General features: G+C 31.2%; 1 protein-coding gene across 1 annotated transcript in view; it reads left to right on the forward strand.

Annotated features, from left to right (window-relative positions):
• Positions 1-13,129, forward strand: part of LOC107440551 (acid-sensing ion channel 1A-like) — a 39,290-nt gene extending 26,161 nt beyond the window's left edge. Inside the window, exons 8-11 of the mRNA XM_087153582.1 lie at positions 3,226-3,396; positions 4,630-4,705; positions 6,427-6,740; positions 11,216-13,129. Of these exons, the coding sequence (XP_087009708.1) occupies positions 3,226-3,396; positions 4,630-4,705; positions 6,427-6,740; positions 11,216-11,288 (634 nt within the window). The 3' untranslated portion in view covers positions 11,289-13,129. The remainder of the gene's footprint in view (positions 1-3,225; positions 3,397-4,629; positions 4,706-6,426; positions 6,741-11,215) is intronic.
• Positions 13,130-15,209: the final 2,080 nt, after the last annotated feature.

Genomic DNA, 15,209 nt, shown 5'->3' on the forward strand with positions numbered 1-15,209 from the left:
TAGTTGTAATGAGGCCCAGTCATATGCCTTTTTCTGTATTCTTACGCCTCATCAAATTTATTTATTACTCAAAGCAAATCGTTTAATCTTTCCTTATATGGAAGTGAAAGATCTTAAAATAACTTCTCTTTTGAAGTATAAATCTAATTATTATTCATTGGCATGTTTTTAGCCTTGAAGTCCCAAAATAGAATTTCTACCCTTATCTTTTACTAAAGATATTTTATGAAAACGAATGAAGTTTTAATGCTTTTATTAATACAAAAGTATTTAATTTTTGTATTACATCCCCCCCCAAAAAAAGTTTTTTGGTAAGCCAAAAAAAATTATAAAATTTTGAATACTATGAATTTTTAAAGTTTAAGTAGGTATGACTGTCCTCTTTCTTACAAATAACCTTTTTTCAACATGTGAAAAAAAATTATTTTACAGTAACAACAATAAAACATAATAATAAAATTTATTTGTTTAGTGAACTAAACAGAAAGAAAAAATTTAAGCATTTTATATAATTATTCTAAAAAACTTTTCAAAATTTTTCACACAAAAATATACAAAATTTTTATGCAAAACGACCTGGACAACAAGTGTCATTTAATCAGAATTTAATATTCTGTATGGTTAATGGGGTTATTTACTAAATGAAATTCTGTATTATTTCAAAATTTCGTTTTCTTACTTTTTCATTTTATTTATTTTTTGTAATCTTGGTCATTCTTTCTTTTTCCTATTTTTCCTTTTCTTTTTTGTTTTTGTTACCCTTTACATATTTTTTCGTCGGTATTAACCTGATAATGAACTTTTTGGACATTCTTTCTTTCTATTTTTTGATGTTTACTTTTACTGAAACATCCTTAACATTCTATTTTTCGATGCTTACTTTTATTGAAACATCATTCTTTTCTTTTTTCGATGTTTACTTTTTTGAAACATCTTTTTCACCATTTTTAACCTTAACATTTTGAGATTTCTGCTGTTTTATGTGCAAAGATAAGTTGTCACTTTTAGAATTAGCAGAGATGATCAGTCTCTTACCAAATAGAATAACAACTGGCCCGACACAATCAATAAACAAACAAACAAAAATCTTCGCAAGTCTACAACCCTACTAAAGCATATGGAAAATCAGTATCAAGTATAAAAACTTAACTGAGTTAAAAATTTCGCCTATCGTAATAAGGGAAACTCGCAAATTTTGTTAAGTGTTAACTGTCCTTTTGTTTGGGTAACATTTATTTCCTTACATTTTTTTTTATAGGAATATTTAGTTTTGACCAAGTCCGAAAAAGCAAAATTTTTACAAATTTTCTTTAAGTTTTTATTTTTTATTTTTTTCGATTTAATCGTGATAAATCATTAGGAAACAAAAGTTTAAAAAAAAACTTAATTTTGTTTGCCATTACTAATTTAATTGACGTTTGAGCCGCATTTATTTCCTTCAAAAACATTTTAAATGCACTATAAAAACAAAATATCATATTTTTTTTAAAAAAAAGTAATATAAACACAAAAAATGCAACTCTTAAAAATATTCTATTAAATTATTCATAATAAAAAGTTTTATCATTACTCATATCTAATTTCAATAAAATATGAACACCCTACTCTCCAACGTCGACCTTCATCAATTTCGTTGAAGAGAGAAAAAAAAATATATCATAATTTAAAATTAAAACGAATATAAATATAAGAAATGCAATCCAATATTAAAAATTTACTCAATTATTCAGAATAAAAAAAAATTTTTGATCACTAAAATATGTAATCATAACAGTATCATAAATTTTGAGAAAGAAGAAAAAAAATAATTTATATATCACTTTTTCTTCAATATTTGGCGAAGAGGAAAAAAAAAAAAATCATTCGCGCACTTCACTTTCTTCTTATTATTAATCATTAAAAATCAAAGAACTAAATGTTTTAGAAAAAAATACTTAAAGGATGCAAAGCTGCATAAAGTTCGAATTAATCCAAAACATATCTTGAAAGCCACAACATCAATTTAAGGTTGATAGGAAAGAATTATAAATTTTTTTTTCTTTTCGTTAAAATGATTCATAAATTTTCACTGATAGTGAGGTTTCACTTATTATTCTTTGAGTTCAGAGTAGGAGGGAGGGTGGGAATGTTGAACATTTAAGTAGACCATCGTAAACCATTATGTGTTGAGAAAACACTTCATCGACGATTAATCCAGAGTAGCACTGGCATAACTCAACTTTCCGTAGGTCACTTATAAAGTAAAGGGATGGGATTTCTTCAGAACGGAATTAGGCGATTTTTTTCCGGTGTCTAGGATGGGAACCTTCGGCGATTCTCTTTTTCACCACAATCGAGAACTTTTTAATCTCAGGAGTCTCTCTCTCTTCAAACCAAGGGGGTGAAAAACTCATCCAAGATTTTTGACGAAGGGATGAGGAATCCTTCTCGACGAGGTAGCGGTCACGTTAGGCCAAGTCCCAAGAGATAGTATAGCACAAAAATTTTCTTTCAAGGGGTTTCCTGCACAAAGCAAACATCCTGCGAGGCTTCTAATAATTTTTAGGAAATTAGTATTGAGAGCAACATGATTAACGAGTCCAGTTTCGGCATGATATTTTATTTAGCTAAACGATGGTGAAATAGCAGTTTCACCCCTCTCCAGACGGAGAGGGAGAGACAGAGTTACAGTCAGATCTGACGGAGTTTAGTTGGTAAACATTATACACCAAAAAGTCACGCAAAAACATTGCTCCTGCATTTTATAGGATGATTTTTAGTTGTAATGAGGCCCAGTCATATGCCTTTTTCTGTATTCTTACGCCTCATCAAATTTATTTATTACTCAAAGCAAATCGTTTAATCTTTCCTTATATGGAAGTGAAAGATCTTAAAATAACTTCTCTTTTGAAGTATAAATCTAATTATTATTCATTGGCATGTTTTTAGCCTTGAAGTCCCAAAATAGAATTTCTACCCTTATCTTTTACTAAAGATATTTTATGAAAACGAATGAAGTTTTAATGCTTTTATTAATACAAAAGTATTTAATTTTTGTATTACATATATATATATATATATATATATATATATATATATATATATATATATATATATATATATATATATATATATATATATATATATATATATATATATATATATATATATATATATATATATATATATATATATATATATATATATATATATGCTTTTTTTCAATTCAATGATTCCTTTTTGCAGTTCTATTCGATATGATTTCACATTATCGAAAGCTGATTGGCCCAACATGCAGCACCAAGATTACTTGATCAACCGATCCAGGGCGGATTGGAAGAAATTTCCTGAAATACTGGCAGCCCTAGATGACAGCAACGAAAACACCACGAAGTTCGATGATGACGAGTTCTTCAAGTAAGGGTTTCAATAATTATTAAATTATTTTTTAAGTGTATAGGGTGTGCCGTAAAGATAACTCTTAATATAGCAGAAACTTTTATTACAAGGCCGAACAAGAATGATCAGCAAATAAACCATGCAAGATCTGAAATAATGTAAAATTTAACGATGTTAAATTTAACTTTGCTAGTTCACGCGCTATGAGGCTAAAGTTAGCATTGATCTAGCATAAACGACCTTTTCGAATATATATTCCTATATCGAAACTGAATCTGCCTTTACAACTTTGTTTTTTTAAATTGAGTAGAAAGTGTTCTCAAGCCGATGATAAATTGATTTTATCAAGGTTCATTTTAGATTTTACGACCATCACTGAAACAAGGTTTTTTTCACAGGTTTCTATAAACTTTTGTACACTTTAAAAATGAAGGTTAGCCTGATCATTTAATTTTGAACTCAAACAAAATGCATCTATTGAGACCCCTGAAAAAGCTAAAATAAAAAAGAAGGCAATAACAAGGTTTACAGTAAAAGCTAAAAAAAGATATTCTTTTCTTAAGGTTTTTGCATGTCTTTAATCAACTTTTAAGAATCAATCTTTATCTTTGGATAATGATATTTATGCTATTTATATTAAGTTTAAAAAAGAGTTAATTCAACAACCTTTTTTTTGCCAACTATGTAAAATTAAAAATGCAACGTTTTATTTTATTTTTTTATTTTATGACTCCAATTTCGGGTTTACGGCTACTAATGTTCAACTCCGTAGCCTTGTAATTTTGAATCCAGTCCAGAAGACAAGGTAACTCCTGGATCAAGTATTAAGAAAAATTTGCCTTCGTGGAGGAATTTTTGATGGAACTGGCCTGCAGTTACGTTACATGGAAAAACCACGAAATCCTTCCACAGTTAGCCACTAACCAATTATCCGCCTACCACTGAGGATATTTTACGTCATTACTGTGGTCGGTGAGAATCGGGTGCGGAATTCGTTTCGACCAGCCATCGCTGGGATTCGAACCCGGCTCACCTCATTGGAAAGGCTCGTCTCATATATGAGATGGGCCATGCAGGAAGAATCATGTGATCACGTATATATGATCACGGTTCTTGAACGGATTAAAGGTGATCCGTACGGCATACCCTGCATGAAACCTCTTCACACAATAACATTTTCATAATTGGATTATAGAATATCCTTCGAAATATTTTCTGAATCAAAATATTTTTTTTTTTTTTACTTCTCAGGGAAAATTTATTGCGAGTTCATTTGTACATGGAAGAAATGGTATACATGTCAATAGAAGAGAGATACAGCTACACGGTAATTGTTTTTTTATATTTTTGTTTTTTGCACGCTTTATTTCAGAGTAGTCTGCGTTTTTATTATTAACTGTTTGAAAAAACATTTGAATTAAATCATAGAGGTTAAAATATAAATAATACTCACCCATTTTCTTTCAAAACTACTATTTATTATTTCAGGCTTAAGACTCTTTTTTTTTTTTTTTGCGTTTTCACTCTATTGAAATATATAATTTCCACTTTAATTCTGAATCAGAATAAAAAAAATAAAAAAACCACACTAGTTTTTATTTTATTTTATCGAATTGCGACAAAATTACATTTTCGGACCAGACGATGGTTTTCGTTTCTTTTATTTTTTTTTTATCGTTTTATTTAATTATTTTTAAATGAAATTATAATCGATTTGTTGTTCGTTTTATTTTAATTTCGTATAATGGCTTGGATTTTTCTTTAAAGATTTTGTACGTTAATGAAGATAGTCTATTTTGTCTTGCATTAAAATTTTGATGTAACAGTTGCCACCATTTTTTGTGTTGACGTAAACTTGATATATTTTTAAGTATGGAGTTGTAGTTATCGTGCAAAAATATTATGCAAAATTGGCAAAACAGCAATGAGATAACTGCATGTGACGCGGTGTGGGTATCTCGATTTGGTTGTTGAATCCTAGCATTTGTTTACGTTAGCAATTGCTCTTTCCATTCTATTTCGAGTAAGCCAAGCCCGCCAAGTATCTTAAGTGACACATTCTAAATTATTTCACGAAGATTTTAATTCTTTCAGTATATATTTACCCAGGGACTTAACACTAAGACAGACACGAAGCAGTATGGAACATAAACAAACTAATTATGCATCGAAGTTGCCAGATACCCCCCAAAAAATATACGGTGGTTGCAATAAAATGTATAAACAAATAATAAATCTAAGTTAAATAAAAGACGAAGACGAGAAAGAGTTATATTTCAACTAATTCGAAGCGTGATACCTGTATTGAATTAACTTATCGTTGATTAACATTCTAACTTATCTAGAGAAACTTAGCTCACTCCATTTTGCTGATAAAGATTACCTGGCGCTGACGTCCTATGTCACATGTGTGGGTATAAGAGATCTTCTTCTTGAAGTGCAAGTACCCAATTGTTTTAAAAAAATTAGTGAGGATATATAATAATGTTTTAAAATTTTATAATAATGCTAAATGTTTTTAACAATGAAGCTATTAAATTGATTCTAATGCGCATGAAAATATGTTTTGTCTGTAAACAAACAAACCAAAAACGAATTAATTAATAGAACTATAACGGTGAAAAAGTAAATTAAAATATGACTACATGCACTGAAAAAAAAAGTTCAGTTTATCTCAACACCAAAAATGAGGGCAAGTTTGCAGCAAACGTTTTTAGTACTTAAAATAAATTGCAATTTAATTAAGATATTTTAACCTTCATTGTTCTTAAATTTATTTCCTTGTTGACTAAACTACATATTTACATTCTTTACAAGAGCCATTAATCCTTTAAACCAAATACAAGAATTAATTAGGATAAGATGCTTATTAACTTAAAATGGTGTGGAAATTGGTATAAAACGTAGACGGCATCTTCTTTTTTGTTGTTTCTATACTCTATTCATTTTTATTTAATTTTTTGTCCAGAATGTTATTTTTTGTTTTTATTAATTCTTGTTATACCTCTTCAAAGAAATAGATTTTTAAAAATTTATTAATTTTTTCAGTTGCCGAAACTAATGGCTGATTTGGGTGGCTGCTTAGGGCTCTATCTAGGAGTCTCAGTGCTTTCTATAATCGAACTAATTGAACTTATTGGTACTGCTACAGTGCTAGGCTTATGCAAACAAAAGAACCATACTAAGAGTTGGTCTTCACATCCAGCTGTCAGGACAGGGTCCCGAAGGAAACGTGGCAAAAATCGAAATAAAACAAAAACAGAAAATTTACCACCAGGTTACTCCTTTTTCAGACCTCCTGTAGGATATGTTAAGCCAAAAGGAAAGAAAACTAATTTCAGCAATGATCATAATACATGGAGGTAAGAATTACATATTTTTATCAAGGTGTTCAGTAATCATCGCCCTTTAGAGACCTTTTCCTTCGAATTATACTTAACTGTCGAAGGGGTGGAAAAGGATAATACTAAGCATGTTTTAGGCCCTTTAGAGCACATTTCCATTTGATTAAATTTAATTGTCGAAGGGGTAAGAAGGAGAAGGATAGTACTAAGTATGCTTCAGGCCCTTTAGAGGACTTTTCCACCTGATTAAACTTAACTACAGAAGGGGTGGAAAAGGAGAAGGATAATACTAAGTATTATTTAGGTCCATTAGAACACATTTCCATCTGATTAAATTTAATTGTCGAAGGGGTGGAGAAGGATAATACTAAGCATGTTTATTTCCGTTAGAGCACATTTCCATCTGATTAAATCTAATTGTCGAAAGGGTGGAGAAGGATAATACTAAGCATGTTTAGGTCTGTTAGAGCACATTTCCATCTGATTAAATTTAATTGTCGAAGGGGTGGAGAAGGATAATACTAAGCATGTTTTAGGTCCTTTAGAGCACATTTCTACCTGATTAAATCTAATTGTCGAAGGGGTGGAGAAGGATAATTCTAAGCACGTTTAGGTCCATTAGAGCACATTTCCATCTGATTAAATTTAATAGTCGAAGGGGTGGAGAAGGATAATACTAAGCATGTTTAGGTCCATTAGAGCACATTTCCATCTGATTAAATTTAATTGTCGAAAGGGTGGAGAAGGATAATACTAAGCATGTTTAGGTCTGTTAGAGCACATTTCTCTCTGATTTAATTTAATTGTCGAAAGGGTGGAGAAGGATAATACTAAGCATGTTTATTTCCGTTAGAGCACATTTCCATCGGATTAAATCTAATTGTCGAAGGGGTGGAGAAGGATAATACTAAGCATGTTTAGATCCGGTAGAGCACACTTCCATCTGATTTAATTTAATTGTCGAAGGGGTGGAGAAGGATAATACTAAGCATGTTTATTTCCGTTAGAGCACATTTCCATCTGATTAAATCTAATTGTCGAAAGGGTGGAGAAGGATAATACTAAGCATGTTTAGTTCTGTTAGAGCACATTTCCATCTGATTAAATCTAATTGTCGAAAGGGTGGAGAAGGATAATACTAAGCATGTTCAGGTCTGTTAGAGCACATTTCTCTCTGATTTAATTTAATTGACGAAAGGGTGGAGAAGGATAATACTAAGCATGTTTATTTCCGTTAGAGCACATTTCCAACGGATTAAATCTAATTGTCGAAGGGGTGGAGAAGGATAATACTAAGCATGTTTAGATCCGTTAGAGCACACTTCCATCTGATTTAATTTAATTGTCGAAGGGGTGGAGAAGGATAATACTAAGCATCTTTATTTCCGTTAGAGCACATTTCCATCTGATTAAATCTAATTGTCGAAAGGGTGGAGAAGGATAATTCTAAGCACGTTTAGGTCCATTAGAGCACATTTCCATCTGATTAAATTTAATAGTCGAAGGGGTGTAGAAGGATAATACTAAGCATGTTTTAGGTCCTTTAGAGCACATTTCCATCTGATTAAATTTAATTGTCGAAGGGGTGGAGAAGGATAATACTAAGCATGTTTATTTCCGTTAGAGCACATTTCCATCTGATTAAATCTAATTGTCGAAAGGGTGGAGAAGGATAACACTAAGCATGTTTATTTCCGTTAGAGCACATTTCCATCTGATTAAATTTAATTGTCGAAGGGGTGGAGAAGGATAATACTAAGCATGTTTAGTTCTGTTAGAGCACATTTCCATCTGATTAAATATAATTGTCGAAAGGGTGGAGAAGGATAATATTAAGCATGTTTATTTCCGTTAGAGCATATTTCCATCTGATTAAATTTAATTGTCGAAGGGGTGGAGAAGGATAATACTAAGCATGTTTTAGGTCCTTTAGAGCACATTTCCATCTGATTAAATTTAATAGTCGAAGGGGTGGAGAAGGATAATACTAAGCATGATTAGTTCTGTTAGAGCACATTTCCATCTGATTTAATTTAATTGTCGAAGGGGTGGAGAAGGATAATACTAAGCATGTTTATTTCCCGTAGAGCACATTTCCATCTGATTAAATCTAATTGTCGAAAGGGTGGAGAAGGATAATTCTAAGCACGTTTAGGTTCATTTGAGCACATTTCCATCTGATTAAATTTAATAGTCGAAGGGGTGTAGAAGGATAATACTAAGCATGTTTTAGGTCCTTTAGAGCACATTTCCATCTGATTAAATTTAATTGTCGAAGGGGCGGAGAAGGATAATACTAAACATGTTTAGTTCTGTTAGAGCACATTTCCATCTGATTAAATTTAATTGTCGAAGGGGTGGAGAAGGATAATACTAAGCATGTTTATTTCCGTTAGAGCACATTTCCATCTGATTAAATCTAATTGTCGAAAGGGTGGAGAAGGATAATACTAAGCACGTTTAGGTCTGTTAGAGCACATTTCCATCTGATTTAATTTAATTGCCGAAGGGGTGGAGAAGGATAATTCTAAGCACGTTTAGGTCCATTAGAGCACTTTTCCATCTGATTAAATTTAATAGTCGAAGGGGTGTAGAAGGATAATACTAAGCATGTTTTAGGTCCTTTAGAGACCTTTTCATTCTGATTGAACTTAACAGTCGAAGGGATGGAAAAGGAGAGGGATGATACTAAGTATGTTGGACATGTTTGTATGTTATTTATATCCCGGTTCACCTCTTTGGAAGGCGAAAGCTTTTTCCCCTAGCACCTAACGTGACCTTTTTTTAAAAAGTTTATTACCGTTGTTGAACAGCCTACGCAATTTTTTGGGTTTACGACTACTAATATTCTACTTCTTAGCCTTGTTATTTCGAACCCAGTACAGAAGACAAGGAAACTCCTGAATCAAGTATTGGGAGAAATTTGCCTTCGTGGAGGACTTTTCGATGGAATTAACCCGTATTTTCCTAACATGGAGAGGAAAACCACCCACAGTTATCCAGGCGGAAAGGAGATTCTACCCCATGAACCGTCTGCCAATGAGGATAATTGTACGTCCGTTCTCGGATTCGAGTCGGGAACCTAAATCATTTCGAGTGATTATTGCTTTGATTCGAACCCGGTATACTCTTTGCGAGACGAGAGTTCTATCTTGAACCATGCACAGCGGCTGGACGATTCAGATTTGGTGTGGAGGGACGCAGTCGAAAAATCATCACTGGAGTTAGAATAAACAATAATCCAAATTTTCAATGGTAATCCAAAAAGCAAACTGTAGAAGTTTTCTCTGAATCAGTCGCCTCATCCTAAATATACGACCTTTTACATACGTCCTAATCTTAAACATACGGGGCCCGCAGTGGACTGATCGTTAAGACACGGTTCCCAGCAGATCACCGAAGTCAAGCATCGCTGGCTGCGGTCAGTGTGCGGGTGGGTGACCACTTGGATCAGTGTGCGTAGGGACCAAGGATGTGCGGTATTAGTCCTCGTTAAATTGTACCGTTCAATACCCGTTAAACTACCCGTTAAACTACCGTAAAGTGCTCGACTTCGCCTTCAGGTCATCGGGCTACCGAAGCGGGGTGCCATCCCCTCTGCAGAGGATCAAAATTGTGATGGCATGTCTTCGGATCATCCTCAGGGATGCTTCCCAGACCGTCGCCAATAGCCCATTGTGTAGCTCTAGTGCGACGTAAATGAACAACAACAACCTAAACATACGATCTTTTGAAATTTGTTTTCACGAGAATTATTAGATCGATTTTGTTCAAATCTTGTATATTGCTGTTTAAAATGACATACTTCATATTGATGTAATTTTTTTTTATCTAACTTTACAATGGAGAAAATTTTCAGATTATTAAATTTTGAGAAACAGCGAAAATTTTCAAAATGCAGCCAACTGCACAAAAATTGAAATTAACATAAAAGGGTCCAAACTTTCGATCGCTCTCCTGCTTTAACTATTAGAATCATATTTTCTAGATTGCAACTACCATATTTTAAGAGTCAAAAATTAGAATCCGTCAAAGAGAGGGATGTTTTTCAGAGAAAACATGTTTTTGTGCTTATAAGCAGCATTAAATAATTTGCTTTTTTGAAGTTCAATCCTCGAATCAGATCATTTGGTCAAAACATCATTAGATCAGGGATCTTTTTTTTAAATTTTCAACAATGTACTCAATGTTTTCTATTGAAAGGTCACGACAACGTATTTATGATACAAGAAAATGTTAGTTACTATTGTTAGAAAATGAATAGATCAATAAATAAAATTAACTGAAAATAAATAAATAAAAATAACTAACTAAAAATAAACGAATAAAAATAAATAAATAATATAATAAATAAATGTTGGGAGGAAGAACTGTCGATCTACTAAGGAAGAAACAGTAGCCGATATTTTAATACAATTAATTTTATTTCAATTTTTGTTTAAATTAATAATAAAAAATTAATAATAAATTATATATCAAATTTTATTTTTCAGGAGTTCGACATTTTTTGAAAAGAACGTTCAAGAAGATGAGATTGGTGGAAAACAAGTTATAAAGAGATTTTGAAGCATCGACAATTGTGCATTAAGTTCAAAGAAATAAAAAGCCCTGAATCACTTTTGATCTACTTATTCGAATTTCATGAACGAAGTTGAAGTTCTCATTCCTTTCTTAAGATATCGGAGAACCTTTATTTAAAAACAAGCCGAAACTTATAGCTATCTAAGCTTTTACTCTATAAAACACTTATGAGCAGATTGTTAAAAAAACCGATAAAATTTATTTTTCTTTTACGTTGGCAAAGAAATATCAAGTAAGCAAACAGTCATATATCTGAACGCTTAACTTTCATGTTTTAAAATTTCTGATTAAAATTTTCTTTCCTTGCGAATGATATAGAAAAGCTGAAAGAAATAGAGTTGAGTAGAAATGAAAAGTTACTAATTCTTATCTATACATTCAATTTTTAGAACTCCATTTTAATTCAATTTTTAGAACTCCATTTAGAACTTCATTTCAATTTTTAGATTTCCATCCTTAATTGTGCTTATAAATTTACGCAGATTCAATAATGATTTGCAACTATTTATGTTAACAAACAAACTGATTTACGTTGCTTACTCTCAACGAGAAGAAAACCGCTGATACACAACCACTTGACGTATAACTTCAGTGCCAGCTGTTAGTTTATAAAAAAGATTGCGTATTAACGCTACATATGTTAGGCTTACTTTATTTTCTCCTTATTTTCGTTAATAAAGGAAAATTAGCTTATTTCTTTTGTTTTGCAGAGCATTAATAACGTATTTCATTAATTTACAAGAATTCATTAGTTACGATATTACCACATGATACGATAATCGATTACGAGATTGCATATCGAATTGATATTTTAATGATTAGGCTTACTCGAAATAGAATGAAAAAAGAACAGTTACTAACATAAACTAATGCCACGTTTCAACAGCCAATCAGAATCGAAACTGAAGATAATGTCGTTTGTAGGTATTTAATTCCTAACTATCTTTCAGTTTTAATGATGCTTAGACCTTTGCTTTTCTTTTTTTCAATTTTCTGATATTTTGTTATTTTTATTCTTTTTTCTGACTTTATGCAAGATTAAAGAATAAGTTGCGTTACCTAAATTTTACTTTATTTTATAACAGTCGACCCAATTTTATGCCCAATTATCTAAATTCTAAAATTCATGATTTTGAAAAATCTGACACGAGCATATTCGAGTATATATGAGTAAGTTTGTATATACGAGTAAGTTCAATGAAAAGTTCATAAAAATAGAGATGGAATAGACTAATATTTTTGAAATTTTACGTTACTTTTTTTTAAACAGGAAGTAAAAGAAGATTTTGATAAAACAATTTTTAAAAAAAATCCCTATGCATTTTTAAAATTTAGAAATTTTTTAATTGCTAACATTAAAAAATGCTTAAGATAAAACAAAAATATTATTATTCAACATAAACTAAAAAGAACTTACTGATAAAATTATTTATTATGCTAATTAAAATATTTAATAGATTATTTGTAAAGATTTTTAAAACGAAATTAATGGCAAAATGGCTTTAAAAAAGAAGTGGCGGTATTTTTAAGAAAATTTTTTTGAAAAGTGTCCCGAATTTTTTTTGATTGCAGAAAAAAAAATATTATCAAAATCTGAATAGCTAATCATTATCAAGGTCAATCACAATGAAAACAAAACTAAACATTCTAATTTGCAGATCAAAGGTAAATTCAGGGTATGGTTTTTATTTCCCCGATTGTATGATGTGCATGAATTTGAAAAAAATCCCAATATGTACGTGTTAAATGGATGCCTAGGTTGTAATTAATGTTCTCCAATATTATAAATAGATACTCATGTAATATTTACATGACTTATGAATAAAATTCTCAACTAAAATGTGCAGTTGATTTGTTTCAAATATTTTTTTTTCACTTAGAAAGATTTCAATTAGCTATAGTGCGTCAATGTGCACTTTGTTGATGTACTACTACTAATGGAAAAACTATGTACTCTGTAAGTGTGAGATTCAAACATTAGGTAAGCATATTTTTGGCAATTTTGGTCTCCCCTACCTCCTTGTCAGCGAAAATAAGCAAATTACAAACCTCATCCATGCTTACTTGAGAAAAGTGCTACGAAAAGTACCCGCTAGCTCTAGCTTTAAGTTTTAAAATAGTAATCGAGTTTTAGAATTTAATTCTTATAAAAATATGTAATTTTGCATTAAAAAAAGAACGTTTTAACTCATTTAAAAAGAATTGAGTAAAATATTCCTTTATTTTCTTTTTGTGTTCAAAGCTGTTCTGAAAGTCTCCAAAAATTTTTTGTTCTAACTTTTTCTTGCACTGAATTTAACTTTTATGCCATAATTTAAATTTTCCGTGGGTAATTTTTTTTGCTAAATTTTTTTATTTTGTTTTTTTAAGATAATTTTAAAAATAAGGACATTTCAATGTCTTGCGAAAGCATCGCTCATACCCCTCTTCAGCTTTCCAGCAAAAATAAGAAAAAAATAATAAGAAAAATAAAGAGTTAGCTGTAATACAGTTGAACTTGTTAATGAGAACTCGTTTAACGAAAATTTCTCTTCATAATAGCCTACAGGCTTTAAAAAAATGTCCTATCATTTAGTTCAACGTAAATTTATAATTTTCTATATTTAAAAAAGAGGTAGCAGTAATGCAATCGAACTTCGTTAAACAAGAACTTGTTTAACGTAGATTTCTATACAAGCGAACTAATTTTCGAATCCTTGTCAAATTGTGTACGAAAATAATGCTCTTAAGTACATCTGAGGAGCAATATCTTTTAAGGTGAACTTGAATTTCATTAGAATGGGGGAAATAACGATAACAGAATACATACTTATTTTCAATTTGACAGGTAAGAAACAGCTCAAGATTCACAATCAATAGGAGTAAGTGTGCATTCCATATGCTTTGTTATAATGTTGATATTGTTATCAAGCAAAAGAGTTGGGTGGAATTTGTTGTGGCATGACTAAGCCAATGATTTCATTCCGAAATTATGAACTTCATTCCTGAACTTCCTGAACTTCATTCAGAAATTAGACAATATGATAAGCCTTTTTAACTTTAAAATGAATCACTGTTCTGTCGCTGTTCAGGGTGATAATTGCATTTGAATATAAAGAAGCACGTTCTCTCAAATAAAAGAAAATATTCCATATCCCTTGTTCATTATGATTGATGGTCACATTTTTCTGCAGTTTAAGTGAACAATGTAATGAGGATGATAAAGCATAAAATTAAAAACATTTTTATTCTTTCTTGGTTTTAATGAAAAAAAAAAAAGGTATGCTTAAAAATTAGATATAGGGGAGAGTTGGGTAGCCTCGCACACTTAAGGAGTATTACTTATATTTCTGTATAATATTGAGTAATAATCAATATTTTTGTATGTTTCTATTATTTTATCATTTAATTAAATAATGCAAGAAGAATGAACCCCCCCAAAAGAGTATTTTAACTTAAAAAAAAAATAGAAATTTAAAAAATTTGACTACTGTATTCAACATATTTTCAAAACTATTGTTTACCATGTTACCAGCTCCATAAATGCTTGAACTTTGAAAATAATCTTTTTTTAATATAACAATTAATGTGCGATGGCCCATTGACTTGAAAAAATATTCTATACATATGAAATTGACTGTGGGCGGGGGTACCCGACACTCCCCTATGTGGGTAGTGACCAAGTTATCGTCTTCCTTACCAATTGTTTTTAAAACCTTCGTTGAAGAGTCGACCCAATTGTTTGGTTTTACGACTACTAGTGTTCATCTGCCTTGTCATTTTGAACCCAATCCAGAAGACAAGGGAACTCCTGGGCCAACTATTGGGAGAAATTTGCCTTGGGGGAAGACTTTTTGGATGGACCTGCATTTGCGTTACATAAAGAGGAAAACCACGAAAATCTCTCCCTCCCGGTTAGCTAGACGG

Source organism: Parasteatoda tepidariorum, chromosome 10 (genome assembly GCF_982258835.1).
Source record: "Parasteatoda tepidariorum strain Cologne lab strain chromosome 10, Ptep-v5.0, whole genome shotgun sequence".
Taxonomy (NCBI): domain Eukaryota; kingdom Metazoa; phylum Arthropoda; class Arachnida; order Araneae; family Theridiidae; genus Parasteatoda; species Parasteatoda tepidariorum.